Below are 19,357 nucleotides of genomic sequence, written 5' to 3' on the forward strand. Positions count from 1 at the left end.
TAAAGTCATTTTCTCTGATGAATCCCCTTTCCGATTGTTTGGGGCATCTGGAGGAAGGCTTGTTCGGAGAAGACGAGGTGAGCGCTACCATCAGTCCTGTCTCTTGCCAACAGTGAAGCATCCTGAAACCATTCATGTGTGGGGTTGCTTTTCGGTCTTGCCTAAAAACAAAGCCATTAATAAAGAATGGTACCAGAACGTCCTCCGAGAGCAACTTCTACCAACCATCCAAGGGCAGTTTGGTGATGAAGAATGCCTTTTCCAGCATGATGGAGCACCTTGCCATAAAGCAAAAGTCATAACAAAATGGCTCGGGGAACAAAACATTAAGATTTTGGGCCCTTGGCCAGGAAACTCCCCAGATCTTAATCCCATTGAGAACTTGTGGTCAATCCTCAAGAGGCAGGTGGACAATCAAAAACCCACAAATTCTGACAAACTCCAAGCATTGATTATGCAAGAATGGACTGCCATCAGTCAGGATTTGGTCCAGAAGTTGATTGACAGCATGCCAGGGAGAATTGCAGAGATCTTGAAAAAGAAGGGTCAACACTGCAAATATTGACTTATTGCATGAATTCTCAATAAAAGCTTTTGATACTTATGAAATGCTTCTAATTATATTTCATTATACCATAGAAACATCTGACAAAAACACCTTAAAACCCTGAAGCAGCAGACTTTGTGAAAATGTAATATTTGTGTCATTCTCAAAACTTTTGGCCATGACTGTAGAAAAATGTTGATATAGAAAAAAGCAGGAATGCAGCACATCACAAAGCTGACAAAAAAATAGGTTAGACTTATAGATGGACTGTTCCTTTCATTATCTCTCATTACATTTCAGTGTGTGACCTTTATGCACATTTTCATTCAGGGCTTACAGATGGGAAGATTATGGTGGGCAATTAAATTTAACGTGAATCATTTCCCTACATAAACTGGAACAAGCCTTTGGAAAATGGACATGGCACAATTTCTTGCTGTCAGCATTTACAATTTGTCCATGTTATTACCATCGAACAATTATGAGAACTTGGGAAATGTCAACTTTGTTATATCGTGCAAAATAAGCAGATCTATCTAAAATGAAGTGAAGTATCTTTTGAAAGCATTATCATATTTATTTGGTCCTTCTTGTTCTTTGATTATTGATAATTAAAATGTCTAGTGTTTTCTTTAAAAATTAGTTATCATTCACGTCCTTATGCAAATACATGGGTTAGGAAGTGAAGTTTGCCGTTGGGCTTCATAAGCGCATTGCTCCGCAGGCTGTGCAGACCATCATGCAAATTGTTGCAGTAAACTAACTCAAGAATATACAAGTAGGGCAGCTGATCCAATGTGATTCATTTCAGTATCACTCTTTGGTTTACTGGTGACCACACTGCTGTATTAGACTACCGCTCACCCTTACTAGTTTCCACAGCATCAAACATTCAGCACGAGTGCAGCTTTGCACATGCAGTGTTCCCTTGCGCCGTCCCGCAGCTCTGCTCTCTTCAGTACCGGAGACTGTGAATGACAGGTAAGCGCAACCCCGACATCCACACATTTGGACAGATAACCAATTAAACCACCCATGAATCAAACGCTGAACGTGGAAGTGTGTGTGGTGCAGAATTAAACTCATCATAAAGTTAATTTGGTCTTTCAAAGCCTCCCACATTTGTCATGTTTATACCAGGTCAGTGCGTAAAGTACAATACCGTTTCATTGTTCGATCATAAAATGTATAAGTAGTTATTTCACCTATACTTATATGCGTTGTGTTTTTAAATCATGTCTCTACGGAAATAAACAGCCGCATATAATACAAGAAATACTAATGATTAATGTATTATTCACTGAGTGCAGCGGACCAGAGTGCACAATGCTTAACTTTATTTTACAATCATGCATTTCAAGTTTTACTCAGCGCTTCATTGTTACTCTCCCAAATGTAGCCTACTATTTGTTATGGTATATTGGTGAATTATCATCAATAATGCAATAACTATAACATGTAGCCTAACTTTGGTTGGTCAGAGTGTACTTATATGACTTTTTTGTTGGCTAATTTCATTTTTAATCCCTCCACACAAGAGATGATCTGGTAGATTAAAATCTCAACACGAAAAGGAAAATAGAACAAAAGGGTAAATGTGTCCATATTATACTTCAATTTTAAAAGTTGCCTACAGTTAAAGATTTCTTTGTCAATTTTCTTGACAAAACTATAATGGCTTTTTGATTGAAATGGTTGTTTACATCCATGCAGACTATACTACCATGTCGACCCTCAGAAGCCCTGACGGTTCTGGGGCTGCCTCTCCGTGCCTTCCCCCCTCCTCAGTTAAGAGCAGCGGCGACACGGAGCCCGATTCCGACTCTGGCCTCATCTACGCGCCAACTCGATCCTCCCTGACCCGACGTCTCCTGCGCTTACGGGCCTGCAGCAGCCCCGTTAAGCGCCGCAAGAGAGAGATGATCCCGACGTACAAGAAGGACGCCACGTACTGGGACAAACGCCAAAGGAATAACGAGGCCGCCAAGCGTTCCAGGGAGAAGAAGAGGCTGCAGGACCTGATGCTGGAGGGTCAGGTGCTCGCTCTGAGCGACGAGAACGCACAGCTGCGCGCTCAGGTGCACAGCCTGCAGTATCACAGCAGCCTGAACGCGGAGAAAAGTAACCCCCGTGCTGCTAGTGCAACATCAGACAGTGCGCTGCCTTTTCCTCTCAGACCTCCTTACCCCCATGGCCTCTTCCAGGCAGGACTCTGGAGCAACAGCCGCAGCAACCACGTCTCTGCGCTGGGTGTGAGGCAAGAAGAAGCAGTGATGCAGCCGTTTGAGGCAAAGATACCCTGTTTTAGCGCCAGTTTGGAAACGTATCCCACTTATGGCGCACAGCAAGAAATCCCTTCCCTCTCCAGGCCGTGTTTCTTTTCTCCCAGAGCATTGCCTGGGGTCGGTAGGTCAGCGGAAGCCGAGATGGATCCTCAGCGTCAGGTCTCCACCAGCGATGACATCCCTGGCTCCATCCGTGCATTTCCAGACACATTATCCCGACCCTCCATCCTGTCTTACCCGCCTAAAACATGGCTTGTGCCCGGTGTCAATCACTCTGCAGTGCGTAATAGTTTGCTGCTGCCTTGGCGGTCCACCTACCTGTCCCCATCGGCTGTCTATCCCGGCTTCTACTTACAGGAGAGAGCAGGACAGGGGCTCAGTGTACAGGAAGAACTTCAGAGGGGGTTCCAGAGCCGGTTCAGTAGTGTACCAGCAGGACTGAACCAGCCCGGGATGCACCTCAGCCCTTATGGACGCTAAAAGTCAAACTGTCTCGTAGTGTTCGTTTCAGGCAAATGTTTTTGTGGTCAAAATAACAGAAGTGGATTTTTTTCCTAAGCCAATTAAAAGCCATTGAAAGAAGCTTTAAGGTGTGCCTTTATACAACACTCAGAGGGTTGAAGTATTTGAAGGTGCATATGTTTGCCAAAAAAGAGACTGCATTCAGAAAACGTAATCAGGGTGCGTCTGAATTTTAAATGTTGATCTGATCGAAGCAAGGGACAGGGTGAGACGCTTTCCATCACTTTAAATTTCTTCAACGATCAAAACAACGATGCATTCAACAGGTCTATCAACGTTTTTTTAGATTAAGGCTTTTTATTATCATTTATCCTAATATAAATCTAGAAAATAAACACATCTCAGGTCATTTTTGTTAGATTATATATATATATAGATATATATATATATATCTATATATATATATTCAGCCAGTTTAAGGTCTAATGGTGGTGTTTTTTTCTCGTTTATTTGTGCTGAAAAACATCAGCGGTTGAACCAGTTAAACTGGATGTTTTAGCGATTGGTATTTCCCTCGATCCCCTCCCCTTTGCGTGATTTCCTAGCATTCGTTGAACTGTTTGTTTGAAAGCCTGTGGTTCGATGAGACATCATCCCCAAACCAGTCAGAGGAGCAGCTCGAAATATTAATACGCTACAATAACCAAACTCAAGATTTCCCTCTTCCCTTTGTAGAGTGATGTATACAAATATACGTTCATTGGCGTTCTGAAAAAACAAACAAACATTAGAACCTAATTTTCATAAAGAGAGGGAAAAAAGATAAGCATATGCCGTGATGATCCAAAGCTTAATATTATCCAACCCTGATTTATACTAATCTTTGCCTGTATTCATTGGTTTATAAGTTAAAATGTATCCATCAACGTAATGGCTTTCATTCTGCATGCAGAGAAGTCAAACTTTTTAAAGTCTCTTCACTGCTGATTAACTTAAATACGTCCTTCGTTGAGCCGCTCATGAAGCTTTCAGGCCATGACACCTCCCATCCCTCCCAGCTCTACCAGCGCGTGCTCCGAAGTAACCGGCAGAGAGCGCTGTAATACAATCATACTTAATCACACTTTTCCCTGTCAGAACCAGGACGCTGCCTGTACCAACTCTTCATGATCCATGACATCATCCCTTTATTTCTTCTTAATTATTAAAAAATAAATACGGTAAAAACTAAATTCTCTTTAGGTGATAAAAATTAATTAGAATGTTATGGAAAAAAACATTTTATAATTTGATGCTTAAATGGGACAAATAACCCCTAAGAATGTCTAACCCTGAAACCACAAAAATATCCTTATATTAAAAAAACAATGAAGTTATCCAAACTATACATATATAATTATATCTGTATTATGGGGAGCACTTAAACCGCCCTTAGACTGTTAGGCCAAGGCGCACCAACTGCCCAATAATTTCTAATAGCCCACTTTTTAACTTGTCACCTAGTAAAGGAATGATGAAGAAATTGACTTCATGTAAGTTATTTGTTTTAGGTACTTTGCACAAGAACATAAGAAATTTGCAGTAGGTAAAAAAAAAAAATTTAATATTAAATAAAATAAAAAATATTAAGTCTTATTCCAGAGTATTATAATATTTTAAAATCTCTCACCCCTAAATATTTTCCTTTTTTATGTCAGATGTATTTTTAAACAGTTGTATGCACCCCATGCGCACATCTGACATTTAGACTGAGGAGAACTCTGAGCTTGAAAAAAAGAGTCTTGTGTACTTCAGGTCAGACTCGGCTTCTTGGTTGTATGATAACAGCAAAGTATTTTCAGGTCCACAAATGGTCCTTTTTTTCACATTGCAAGCTTTTAAAGTGCAACACAACAGGAAGCAAAAATATTACTTGGCTACATGCACCAGTGTCTTAACATAGAAATGAGAGTCAAGGTCAAATTTAAATTCTTGACAAAACCAAGCTATAGGATTCAATTACAAAGTTAACTAAAAACTCTACAGTCTGTGTCGATGAAACGTGAAATCAAATACCACACATAACATGCTAATGCAGCTAAAAACAAAAAAAAACAAATGCATTACCATATACTCTTAACTTCATGCACTGTATGTGAGCCTAAAATACAACAAGTATGTCAGTTTAAAATTTACAGCAGCACCTATACAGGAAGGACCCCTGTGTGGGTAAGCCCACAAATACTATAAACCCTGAACATCAGACACTTCATGTGACATCAGAGATGGACAATAAACAAGACACAACGCACACAAAGTAGGAGGGAGGTGAGAGGGTAGATAAAGCCCCGTGACATTACTGGCCCCACTCCACTATCAAGTGCATTAATCTCACGACAGTCTCAGAGGAGGGTCCCATCTCAAAGTTGTTATTAGCGCTGTGTGGGGGCAGATATATCTGTGAACAAGGTCACTGGCAGTGGACTTTCTGCACGTGGCAGTAGAAGGTAAGGTCTGCAGCTCATTTCTCAATCAAACAATCTCTTCAGGTGTTAAAAGCCAAAGGAGAATTTCAAGACGATACCACTACTTCCTTTATCTCATCACTGAACAATTCATGATTTAAGACTCAGTAAACATTAGGGATAGCATTTTCTCTTTGCTAAGATATGGGAAGAAAGTATCATACTTTCAAAAATCAATATACTCTGAATACAAAACTTAAAATTGCTGCGCTGTAATCTGTAAAGAATTGCTTGAGGAAGAGGAAGTGTTGCTTGTTAGTATCTGTGAGATTATTTAGGACATCATTTTTCTATCCTACAAATGTAACTGTAAAATAAAGATAATTTTGGGCCCAACCTGTAATAAAATGAACAAAAGGGATATTTTTGTGATAAGAATCTCCTGCAATATCTTATCAAGTATGTGTTCAGGACAGGAGCGCATGAACAGTTTTTTGTTCTTACACTAGATTAATAGTTCTGGCTGTGTTCTGTTGTCTTTCACTCTGTTTGAGCAGTTATTTCTATCAGAAAGGCCCGATGAGGCACAGCCATTACAACTTAAGTCAGACTGTAAATGCTGTCGTCTGCATCATCACTTCACATGCTCCATAAGTGTAGAAATACAAATAAAATGAAGTAAACACATTTGTATCTAGTAAGGGGGAAGTGAGATTTTATAGAAGTTCAAAAATATAAACGTTAGAATAACTAAGAGTTTTAGAGTTATACTAGTTTGAGAAGAGAGGATATTAAAATATTAAAGGTCATAGACTCTTGTCAGGGCCTATAGTGCCACAGTTGTTCTGAAATACTTCTGATGGTTATGTGTTTGTTTGATCCTTATCTTCCCAATCTTTAAAACACTGTCCATGCAAAACTCAGAAAGAGTCAAGGGACAAATTGAATTAAAATCTACTGGTACATGTTATGATTAAAATAGCACAATACATGGCGGGATTTATTAAATTTAAGATAACGTTATAACACTTATAGAAAAAAAATGTCCAACTTCACCATATCAATCTTTCATGGTGGACAATTTAAAAAATGATATACTTTTTTTTCCATTCCATGTAGGTGTAGTACAATATTAAGGAGACTAAATAAAATGTAATAGTGGACCCATCATTTCTAGCACGATATCCTCGCTCTCAACACTTTCTGACAGTAAGAATAGTGCATTTACCTGCTTCCTTTTCATGATGCTGTAAATGCTCTGATTCATTAATTGGACTGACGGCAGCTTCACAATATTCAGATTCAAATTCAGAATAATTTTATTAGTCCCAGAAGGGCAATTCAGTTTTACAGTCAACCTGTCCATAGTACAAAATACACAGTAAAGGAAATAAATAACACGTCGGGACATCAGCAACTACCACAACCAGTGACCGTACAGCAGAGCGGGATGCTTAGTAGTTCTGGATTTATTCTGTCTTTGGTGCATTTAGCAGCCTTATGGCGGTAGGAATAAAAGAATATATATGAATGTTACATTTTTATTATGCTTCTCTTTAAAACACACAAATAGCACAGGGAAGTGTTTATGTATTCATGCTGCACTTCAAGGAATTCCCTGGTTAACGGACAATTTAAGACAAGAATGGTGGAAGATTCTTTTATTCCGCAGAGAGCATTTATTTACTCTTATTTCCATAATGGCAGTTAACAGGTGACATGAATATTGAGGTCAAAAGCCACATAGAATGGACTGACCAACTATTCCTCCAATGGATAGTTATTTTAACAGCAGGGCACTCTGCAACACAACAGCAGATGGTAGAGTATAAGAAAACGGATAGACTCTAAAAGAAGAAGTTTGAGAGTTCCTTACTAAAAAGCAGCCTGGATATAAATAGTCAATAAAAAACAGGTGCAAATGTGCAGAGCAGTATGGTGAGCAGGCCCCAAGAGATTTCACTCAGGAACCCTCGCTTTTTTATTTTCTCTCTCTCTCTGATTATTGTTTTCTCTCTTGCTGCTGCTTTTTTTCAGGGCCTGCTTTAGCTCAGAGTGTAAAATGCCTAGTCCTTGTGTGTTGCCTCACACAACTCTGCAGGTGTGCATGTTTAGAAGGACAAGGACACACACACACACACACACACACACACACACACACACACACACACACACACACACACACACACACACACACACACACACACACACACACACACACACACACACACACACACACACACACAGCGGGTCTGCTCCCTTACTCGGCACAGGCGTGATTATATTTTTAACCTGTTGTGCTCTCACCACTGTTCAGGATGCATTGCCTCTTTGAAGCTTTTTGTTTTGAGGCTTCTGACTTAGTCTGACTGGCTCGTCAGAGATACAACTATAGGAGTATAAAATGTTGTGTGGATAACAGAAATAAAATGACATCTTGCAGCTAAACGGGACACTGCATTATAATTTTGAGGTTACAGACTGTGAAGTGGTTTGTGCTTCAGAGAGTTCCTCTTGTGTGAAATCCTGAGTGACAGTTTCTTTTGCAGCTTATTTATAAGGTGTCACATGTAGCATGCGACTAGAACATAATATCTTATGTGTTGTTTATATGAATAGGGTGTGAAGAAAGCATCAATGAGATAAAAGGCATATGTGGAGGCTTAATGTGTGAGTGTGTGTTTCTGGGTATCAGTGCACGCACAAGGGTCTGACTGTGGTTTCAACACGATGTTCCCCCACTCTGCACAGCTTAACATGAAACTACCCAAACCCACACAAATGAAAGAGACTATATGAACAGCTGCTTTTGTCTCTGACTACTTCTTTAAAACATTAGATTTACTTTCCACAACAAAAAGGGTGAACCCTCACTAGAAGACAGAAGTGAGGCAACTAAATTCAAGATAATTTGAAAAGCTCAATTGATCACAAATTGCTTATAAGCATGTTTTTGAAAGCACTGAGCTGAAGTTAAATGATGCTGCACTATGTCATGGCTGTAAAAATCATAATGACAAGACAAACACATTAGCCCGCATTCTTCTTTGCCTACTCAATGTGTCCCTTTATGTTTAGCCGTGTGGTCTAGACAGGTAGAGGATGAGATGAGTTCAGGGAGAGGTGTTTGAGTGCTGGAGGTTAGATTTGACTGAGTAGTCTCTGAAGCTTTCCAGATTCCTCTGGCCTCGAGCTATCTTTAAAAAACATCCTTGAAGGTACAGCTTACAAACACATACGTGGTGAAACTAAGGTAAATATAAACCTATGATGTAAGATTTTTGACACTATTTGTCATCAAAGAAAAAAGAAATTCCATTTTTATATATTGATTCAACTCCTACTCAGTTGTTACGGGAAAGCTGTTCTTTTAACACATGAGCCCTCTTGATGTAGGAATACAAATGTTTATGTCTTACACTGGAGAAAGCACTGGATATCCAGGTGCACAGCATCACATGTCAAATGATAGTCAGTAGTATGAAAATGTGAACTCTACTGGTAAAAGCAGGCAATATGGATCAGCATACAAGGGTAACAGTTTGCTGTTCTGTAAGCAAAACCACACATAGCCATTTTCAAATCTAATTTTAGGGGGCACCTTGGCCTAGTGGTTTAAGCATGCGCCCCATATACAGGTTGCTGGCTCAACTCCTGGTCTCAACTATCTCTATTCTCCACATTTCCTGTCTCTCTTCAGTTATCCTTTCAAATAAAAGTCAAAAGTGACAAATATATTGAAAGTAAATAAATAAATAAATAAAACTAGTTTTAGGAAAAATTGTCACCACTAAATGTTTACTTTTTCCAAGCAATCAAAATAGTGAGACATTTATAGATTATAGCGGCACTTTTTGTGCATTCCTGAAAATAGTTAAATCTTTTTGTAACTCATGAGACAAGGTGTTTATTATGTAAAATGACTATTTAAATTTGATAGTGTTTTTGAGAATTATTACAGTGTCAAAAAACTACAACATTGCATTACTCTACAGGCTCTAATTATTTCTGTGTTAAGAAATAGTACTAGTACTAGTACTAATTTGGTTGGGGCACTGGTTAGCCTAGCAGTTTAAGAGCCCATTCCATACACCGAGTTCCAATCTCAATGTCCTCCCTGAGCCCTGAGCCCTGAGCCCTGAGCCCTGAGCCCTGAGCCCTGAGCCCTGAGCCCTGAGCCCTGAGCCCTGAGCCCTGAGCCCTGAGCCCTTCTTGACTTAATTGATGTCACCTGGAAAGTGATTGAAGGCAGGAGGTTGTAAGGGCTCAAAACTGTATAACTAGGAATGGGACAGCACTTTGCGACTTCTCATGTGACCTGCATGACTCATGTAGCTCATCTTAGCAGCATTAATTAAAAAGTTATATATTTTTGGGACTTTTTGCCTTTATTAGCTAGGACAGTTGAAAAAAGACAGAAAACGTGGGGAGTGGAGAGTGGGTGGGGGCATGCGGGAGATGGTCGCGGCCGGGGGTCGAACCGGCGACCTCTGCAATGAGGACTGTAGCCTCTGTATGTGGGGCGCTTACACTGCTAGTCCACAGGCGCCCCAGCATTAGGAATTTTATTGCATAATTTCCTCAAATTCAACGCTCTCAAGTGACTGACTGACAGACTGCCATGTGATCCAGACTCTTACAGTACAGAGTGCTTAACCACAACATTTAAAATATATGAATATATAATTCATACTGTATCATGTTTGAAGATAAATAGATTTAGGCCGATTAAGGCTGTTTTCTATATTTATATTTACAGACAAAGTTTTTGTATCCCCAACATTCATTGCACCTATCATGCTTCTTGTTTACCCTATCTCTTTTTTTATTTCTTGTTACTTCATTCGTTTGCCATTCCATGCTCGAGGTCTTCCCCTGGGAATCCTGTGTTTAACATCACAATTCTCTGAACTCTAGGTAATTCCCTTACGCTAAGTCTGCAAAAAGGCCCACTTACGGAAAGAAGGCGTAAAGGTCTCAAAAAGTCTGTGAGAGATCCCTCACACACTTGAAGATTTGAAAGTGAGACAGCCCTAAGCCGTGCCTCAAAGTCAGTTAGTGTGTGAGTTTGGACATTGAGATTGGGCAAGAGGCTACAGTCCACATCACACTGGTAACTGGTTCAATTTCCGGTTACGTCCCCTTGTTGCATGTCATCTGCTGCTCTCTACTCCCCAGATTCCTTCCTCTCTTTAGCTGTTCTATCTAACAAAAGCAAAAATGCCACAAAATATAACTAGAACAAAAGCATACTTCTCTTTCTTATTTTAGTTATAACTGAGAAGCCCGGGTCAAATCAGATAAGGTTGCTATAATCTAAGAAAGAAGTATATGTGTTACTGAAGTGCAAGAGATAATCTCTATTTTTCCTTATTTCAGGTTTTGTGGATTGTTTCTCATTTTCATCCGCCATGGAGGTCCTGTCACTATCTTTACATGGAGGCCAAGACAGCCATGTTTTACAAGCAGAAAATGAGCTGGTACGTAAAGGACTCCGTCGCAAACGAGAGTTCATACCTGAGGAGAAGAAGGACGCCCTCTACTGGGAGAAGCGTCGAAAGAACAACGAGGCAGCCAAGCGATCCAGAGAGAAGCGGAGGATGAACGACTACGTAGTGGAGAGTCATCTTATGGCCCTGAAAGAAGAAAACACACGACTTAGTGCTGAACTACTGGCGCTCAAGCTTCACTTCGGCCTGGTCCATCCTGCAGCCTACACCGCTCACCAGAGTAACCAATTACAACACAGTGTTCACAGCAGCAGCCAGCCAATCACTAACACGCACCACCCGTCTCTACACAGGGACTACTACTGGGTTGGCAGAGACTCTTCTGTTATCCCTCGCCACCCGTCATCACCCCCTTTTTTATTTCCTGCATATACTCTCCAACCCCTGAGAGGCTTTCCATATTTGAACCCATCCAGTACTGCTAGCTCTGGCCTCCTCACTCCCCTTGTCCTCCCTCGAAATGTCCTTCCCACCCACTCATCCTGTCCTGCACCCCCTCTACTGAAGCCTGTTCCAACTAGAGGTACCTCAGATGAGGAGAAAGAGCAGCACGTCCCAGGGGTGCTGCCCCTGTACTGCTCTGCTCCACCTTGCAAAGTCTCATCAAGGGGAGACAGAAACAACTCTCCACCACATTACACGTCCAACTGATGGTCAACTATTCAGGTTGTTTTGATGTAACTTCTCTTTATATACTGCCAAAAACTCCTACCTACACAGCAACTTTGCTGATGAAAAAAGGTCTCTAAGCATTTCAATATGATCCATTTATGTACAAATTCATAATACACTGCGCTCTATCATAAATAGAGCACTGAGGCTACTTTAGCTCCCCTCTGTGTGAACCTTCTTCAGCATCTTAAAGCTCAGTACAGGTTCAACTGTGTAATTATATTCTTAAGTAAGAGGCAAACAAGCTATCCAAGTGCCAAAAACTGTGACAGAACTATGATAGATATGTGTCCCCATTTGGATTGTGTTGATGTATGAAACTAACATGGTGCTCAGGCTGTAAACTAACAATGTTATGAAAAGCAGACTATGAAAAACCAACATCATGATTGACATTGATGTTGGTGACAAATTTAAAGACTGAAGTATGATGATGTATTTCTTTTGGGTGTTTTTATGTATATTATAATAATCAAACCTTGCAGATGATATTGTGATTTAAATATGTCTTTATAAAAAAGATTAAAGCAGTCAGTTTGGAGAACTGTGAACAAGGTCTTGGGTTTATTTTGTCTTAAAATGCACGTTCTCACATACATAAAAAAAAAATAAACGTTTCTTTTCTCCATAGTCCTGAAATTGATGGCTTTGCCGTAAGTAAATTATTGCATTAGGTTACAGAAACAGCAGCCACCTACACTTTTTCTCATGCCGCAATTTGCTGTTTCTCACAGTGTAGTTGTGAGTCAGTAGCAGGACTCCAGATTACAGCAGGCTGTTGGCTCTTTGCCTGACAGTGCTGATGCTAACATTGCTGCTGACCATCCAAACAGCCAGTCCTGCTGGTTCAATGCAAACTCAAAAAATAAACAGCTGGACAGCCAACACAAGATCATGACAGCAGCTGACTGCTAACTTTGGCCCCAATCACACAGGATGTATTTCTGTAATACAACTTTTTTAACATGGTGAGAAAAGAATAACACATTAGTTGTAGTTATGACAACAAAACCTGGCTAATGCAGCCGTTAAAAGCTAGAAGTGAGATATGTGCATTACTGTACTACATCTCAGACAGGGCAATAATTATAACCAAACTTTTTATGAAACAGTCATTTTGCCATAAATCATCTAACAAGGACACATATTATATTCAGTTAAATTCCAAAAAATCCGTGTTTATATAACTCATCCTGCAGGACTCAATAAATATCAACAATTTGACTATCTGTATTACACATTTCAAAGACCCTCAGCTGGTTATTTGAGCCAATAAAGTAACAGTTTGCGCATTTGAATTTCTACCATGTCAGCTTAGGCCTACTTAATCAACAGTATGATTCCTTAAACAAGACCAAATGGTTTGAGGTTGTTGATGTTTGTCCAGGTGGGCAACAACCATATTTGTCATAGCTGGCTGACAGGTGCTGTTTTGAATACATTCAAAATAAAAATAACTGTTTTTGTCTCTTTAGGCCCTGTCCTTATTTGTTCAAATGTTGAGTTGGATAATCAAAAATTGTTTTGCAGGTAAAACAGCAAACTTAGCATCGAGTGCTCCACACTGCAGCAGATAATACAGCTCATAATAATATGTCATGTATTTTTATACAAGAAGTTTTGTATCTGTAATTGTGTCAAAGCGGGATACTTACAACTTGAAGGATGAAGATGAGGTGGTGGCCTGAATCCTTGGCTGTCAAAAAGAAAGGGGAAATAAAAAATGCGGCAATGAATGCTTCAAACTCTCGCCTAACTCTCGCCTAATGTTAAAAAAAACACTCACAACAAACTTCAGGGAAGGAGGACTCTATATTGGCGCCATGTTTAGGCGCCATATTTAGGCCTTCTTTGCAGGGGGGTAAAAATAAGCCGTCACGTGACATCATTTTTGTGGCGTTGTTAACATGGTTGTTCTGAATGGCTGGCCTTTGTTTACTGTCGGACTATCAGTTTACGAGGCCAGAATGAAGGCTTCGATGAAAGACAACGTTCACAGGTGAAATGAAACAGCTTTCCTACTGTATTGGAAGGAGTGCGTCAAGTGTTGGTTTTAATTGTTGGTCTTGAATGCAGCCTCTCAAACGTAGGTAAACTCCTCCCCTGGTCCAGCCCCTTACTCAGGTGAACCATATACCACCTGTGGCGACATGGCTGCCTTTCTGTCTGGGTTGCCGGCTGGTTATCACATGCTCCTTGTACTGAGGTAGGTTAAAAATCCTAAGAATTATTCCATGCTTGTTTTTAAGTAATTTTGCATTTACTTAAAACTAACAACGTGTAATTTTGTCCTGGAATATCTCCCTGTCTACCTCTCTGCCTCGGGTGAACTGGGGTTTGGTTTGACAAGGTTTGTTTTGTTCAAAGATTGTTAATTGCTGACACGAGGAAATATTTCAAAGGATCAATTTTATCTCGTATTTAGTGTCTGTTGTCCTGCTGGTCCTTTTGCTTGAGGCGTCTTTGGTAGCTGTCCCCTGTGTGTCATTGTTATAGTGAAGCCAGTTAATGGGTAAGTCAGGCAACTTGAGGGTTGATGCATATTTTATGTAATGCTTTATTTTTTTGTATTTCAGACCTTTTTGAGTTGCAGTTTTGCCTTTTATTAATTGTTTTGCCTGTGTTTTAATGTATTTGCATTGTTGTACTTTTAACTGAACCAACTGGTTTATTTGTTTTCTTTGTTTAATACTTTTGTTAATTCCCCTGTTGTGAGGTGGTTGCCGGCTGCTGGTGGAGGCTAGGAACTCTAGGTGGTTCCCTGCACTGTTTGTAGTGGTAAGCGCACCAGGACACAATAGTTTGCACCTGTTTGCCATGTTTGCTGTGTGAGTTCACGAGTGGTGGGTAAGTTGCACTCCTGGAACACACCCCTTGATGTTAGGCTGCCCTCCCATCTGCTGGCACCCCTCACTTCCCCATCCCATTTTGCTCATTTTAAATCACCTTGGACTGGAAGTGTCTTTTTAAGATAAAATAAACAAATTATATTTTAATAAACTTTAATACATCTCCCTAAACTGACTAAATTACCTCCGTAACTAACCCCGTTCTCTTCACAGATACTCCCATTTTAAATTATCAATAAATTGATGTTTCCTTTTGAACCACGTCTCTATCTTGATTCAGTTGTTGAACCTGTGTTGCCTTTTTATTTATTAAGGTGTTTTTGTATATCTCCTGGGGTGAAATTCCCCAGGTGACGTTGTCAGATCAGTTACATTTTTGTTTCTTCTTTATCATATGGCAAACCCTTAGTGCCGCCCCCCTCCACCTTGCCTCACTACAGGTACATGTTCTTACAGATTTAGTCTATCCAGCTCTCCCACATAGTTATCCTGCAACCATAGACTGTATATAAAATGTACTGTTGTGCAAAAACGGTCAGAACGCTTCGGACACCATAATGGCCACATATTATGTACATATTATTATATCTGACGACAGAAAATGGCCTTTATCAAGTATATTACTTCTGTCAGGTTGATCTCGGGTCATGGCATGCAAGAACTATATGTTTGCTATGTGTGTGCACATAAAGGATCTTAACCTTTCATTTTATAATTGTATTAAATTTGATTGTAAGGCTCATAACTGAATAAAGGCATGTTGCTACAGTTTACCGATGCGTTTGCTCTGGTGAAACAAGCTAATAATACATATGCACACTTTGTTGCTGAATATTAGCCTACTACATTAGATACTAAGATGTCTGCTAAGAGAGATATTTTAATCTTGATTCAGCCTTTTTGAGGGCAACAATTTAATCACTCTTGACGCACTCAGCCCCAACTCTCCAATAATTACAATAGTGTCCAGAGCAATGAGCATTTAAAATAATATTCCTTTATTAAACAGAATATAATGTGAAGTTATAGCCTTGATCTGGATTCCCTGAAACAAAAAATCATACACATATCTACAAGGCTATAAGTGGGTTTTTGCCAGAGCAGCTGACGCTAAATGATTTTAAATTGTAGAGGCTGTAGCAGATTTGAGGTATGGTAAACAAACAAAATGCAGAAGTCTTGATTCCTTTTTGGTTTGATCGAATCCAGCGTTAGTGATGTTTTAGCTGTCCTATCAAGCAGCATAATGTTTGATACGATTTGTATGTCTTATTCAACATCTCAATTTTATTCTGGCTTTAATGCAAAGTAATTAATCCAACCTCAGTCAGTTTTGTCATGTGTTCTGTCTGTTCTTTTTTTACTGTATACTTTGTTTGCAATTCCTGTTTTCATTTTGGTAAACCCATAAGACAACAAGCTTAGACTGTACAACCTACCACAACTGAAAATGAAATTCAGAAACCAAAACTAGATTATAGATCTGGTTTTCAAAATTGTAAAAATTGATGTGACACTATGGTCCTTCTGAGAATTACAGACACCTGGGGCTTCCTCTGTCATAAAGTTTCAGCTGATGTAACATTAACGTTTAAATATAAAAAGAGTCATGTGAAGGGGAAGTTTTGAATTATCTGCCACTGTTACCAAGAGGTGGATCAAGAACAAAACAGACTGCCGTTGTACAGCAGTATTGATTTAGGCTATACTAAAAGATAAAAAGACGGAGAAGAATCTGCAGTCTTTGACCTGATCTGCTTGTTAACAGTAAGCTGATGGAGAGGGGAGCACATATACTCTGCCGGTAAGTCAATTGTTCAATAACAGCTAACCACAACAATGCTATGTAGACTGCCTCCTTTTACACCTTGGTAGCAATGAATAGGTGATTACTTCCAACCCACACACATTTGAGGTGCACACTGTGTGAGGCACACAATGTGTGTGTTACATCACCTGAATCACCCAACAGTGTTTCCATTGGGCTGGAATTAAATTTAGTGAAGCAGAAGTAAAGTGTGTCTGTGTTAAAGGGTATCCTGACAGAACTTCCTGTCTTCAGCTTTAAAAACTAAAGCAGAACTATAAGATCAATGCTGTAATGTCACTGATGTCAGTATCTGATACTCGGTCGATGACTCATTGTTAAGTGGTGATATACGATCAGCCCTTGTCAGAGATCACACCACCTCTGCAGAGATAAACTTGTTAGTAAGTAGGAGATGGTGTCAGATGATTTGAACTTGATCAAATGAAATAAATGACTTCAGATGATTTACATTTTAAAGAATGCCATCTTTGTCTGTAGATTTGTTGCTGCTGTCACCATCATCTTGCAGATTTCTGCACAAGTCTACATTACGCTTTTAAACACATTTTGTATGATGTTATCTCTTATATTTTGGAAATATTTCTGGTCTTTATTCTTTTTAAAAAATAGTATATGTAAGTTTTCTGAGAGTAAGGGCACTGCTGTTCAAAGTGTTACACTATTTCATTGTGCCTCTGTGTTCAATGTTTTTGCTGCAAAACAAGAAAAACTTCCACGTATGAGTAAATCTGATCATCTAAAACTGATTCTGATACTAATTATTTCCTAATCTAATTAATTTTTCAAGTAAAAGTCAGACATTGATGCAAATGATAGGATCTGACAGAAAAATAATTAAAGAAATGTAACACATGCACATAACTGAGTTATTTATCTGCTTACCAACTTTCCTTTTTTGTAGTTTTTCTTTCAAAAAATGCATAGAAAATTAAAAATAACAACTTGCCTTATTCAATCGCTGTATATCATTAAATTAAGTGAGTCATGACAGGTGGTAAGCATAAAAGCTGTTTGTGCCAGACTGTGGCATCAAAGCAGCTTTAAGGGCGTACATTTCATTTATTTTGTCCCAATTTAAAATATTCCAGATTTGTCATAGGGGAGAAAAAGGAACGGAAACCTATTGCTATCCATGCACAAATGCTAAAAAAAAGTCTTAGGAGAAACTCAAGTGAAGATCAAACTTGTGTTAATTGTAAATTGAATCAATGCAGGTACAATACAGGCTTCAATTAATTAGCTAACATCCTGTTATGCACCCTGACATAATTCAAAATGAGTGGTGACCCCCAGATTTTTTTGGATCAAATTGACAATGCATAAAGCAAGAGTGATTCACATGAATATTTGTCTGACGAGAAGTGCCAAAAACTGTAGACACTCATCTAAAGAGTGTGACAAAGGTGTGAGACTAAGATGAGTCAGTCTCTTGACGTGTGGGTGGAGTTGAAAGTATGGTGAACACCAAACGAGCAGCTTGGTTCTGACCGCTTGACCCCACAGTGAGGGGGCCCTGTGATGCTCTGTGGAGATGTTTTCCAGGCATGGTCACTTTTCTCCTGAGTGGGTAGGGTACTTGCAAACCATTATCAATGAGTAATCGTCGCAATCATATGATTGCTGACAGTGGTCTCACCTAAGGTGACAACCTTACCATGGAGGGGACATGGCTGTCACTGAATGCTGTTATATAAATTACACACTTTGGCATTTATAGTGACCAACCAACCAACCCCTTATTTAAGATGTTGGACTATTCAAACATAATTTCTTTCCCAAATCAAAAGATAATCTTTTGGAAGATGACTGTCCCCCCGAGAGAGATTCTGGTCTCTGCTCTTAAAAATGAATAGGTTCAGAGGCTCAAGGTAGCCCAGAATCTTACAAAACTTGAGTAAAAGTGCAGGAATTCAAATAAGCTTCCATTCACCTTTCTGAAAATGAGATAACATTTACATTTATTGGTAAGTCCAGATTGTAGAAAGCTAAATGCCTAATTTAACCCTTAACTGCACCACAATGATGTCCCCTACTTCATAAATTACACAAACATATTTTGCTACAATTTATTGTAATGAAGTGTTAAAAAAGGGACTGAAAGGAAAGTACAGGAGAACTTTCTTCTTTCAACAAATACATGTGAAAATATCCTTCTAACTTAAAAAACTTGACCATATCCACAAATCTGTAAGTAAGAATAAGCAAAAACTTCTTCTAAGTAAGGAAGAACTTTAAGATCGGTGCCACCCCTTCTCATAGGTGCAGAGTTTAGGGCCTAAACATCTATGGGGGCCTAATGTTAGTGCAAGTGATTGCAAATTTATACTTTGTAATTTGTTCCTTTGAACAGGGGAAGCATGTTCCATTGAATCACTTTAAAATATATGAATCAAAAGTGAATGCTTTTAATGGAAATTACGGTGGAACACACGTCTACAAATATTATTTCCATACACTAGTCTGATGCGCATGCTCACATTATCCACACTATGTCTCACTCTTACACATCACAGGGCAGCATAGCATTAACTAGTCCCTTTAATTAGACACTGTCTTTCATTTGAATAGCTTGAGAGGTATTTAGAGAAAGATCACCCAGATTTAAACAATGTAAAAATCAAGAAATGACTCAAACGATGAACTTAGCACAGCATTGATTATACCCTTTGAATGATTAGAACTATTACACATTGCATTCTGCACAGTGTGTGTCTATCACAGTTTGTGCAACACCCAAACTTCATGCAGTTCACTGTG

At 39.3% G+C, this 19,357-nt stretch overlaps 3 protein-coding genes and 1 long non-coding RNA gene across 8 annotated transcripts in view; 3 read left to right on the forward strand and 1 right to left on the reverse strand.

Annotated features, from left to right (window-relative positions):
- The window catches only part of atp8b3 (ATPase phospholipid transporting 8B3), a 43,402-nt gene extending 29,057 nt beyond the window's left edge, over nt 1-14,345 (reverse strand). For all 5 annotated transcript variants that reach the window (XM_034675754.1, XM_034675727.1, XM_034675760.1 and 2 more), the window contains exons 1-3: nt 13,707-14,345; nt 13,576-13,616; nt 11,256-11,374 (exon numbers count right to left, since the gene is read on the reverse strand). The gene's annotated coding sequence lies outside the window, so the exon portion shown is untranslated. The remainder of the gene's footprint in view (nt 1-11,255; nt 11,375-13,575; nt 13,617-13,706) is intronic.
- si:dkey-172o19.2 lies at nt 1,297-3,414 on the forward strand. Its single transcript, XM_034675781.1, has 2 exons — nt 1,297-1,528; nt 2,261-3,414. The coding sequence occupies exons 1-2, from the start codon at nt 1,522-1,524 to the stop codon at nt 3,310-3,312; spliced, it is 1,059 nt and encodes a 352-aa protein (XP_034531672.1). The 5' UTR covers nt 1,297-1,521; the 3' UTR covers nt 3,313-3,414.
- On the forward strand, nt 5,673-11,899 carry nfil3-4 (nuclear factor, interleukin 3 regulated, member 4). The gene is made up of 2 exons (XM_034705947.1): nt 5,673-5,780; nt 11,118-11,899. The coding sequence occupies exon 2, from the start codon at nt 11,150-11,152 to the stop codon at nt 11,897-11,899; it is 750 nt and encodes a 249-aa protein (XP_034561838.1). The 5' UTR covers nt 5,673-5,780; nt 11,118-11,149.
- On the forward strand, nt 13,838-15,027 carry LOC117806745. The gene is made up of 2 exons (XR_004629738.1): nt 13,838-13,919; nt 13,997-15,027. It is a non-coding gene; the product is annotated as an uncharacterized LOC117806745 (long non-coding RNA).
- Nucleotides 15,028-19,357: the final 4,330 nt, after the last annotated feature.

Source organism: Notolabrus celidotus, chromosome 2, assembly GCF_009762535.1.
Source record: "Notolabrus celidotus isolate fNotCel1 chromosome 2, fNotCel1.pri, whole genome shotgun sequence".
Lineage (NCBI taxonomy): Eukaryota > Metazoa > Chordata > Actinopteri > Labriformes > Labridae > Notolabrus > Notolabrus celidotus.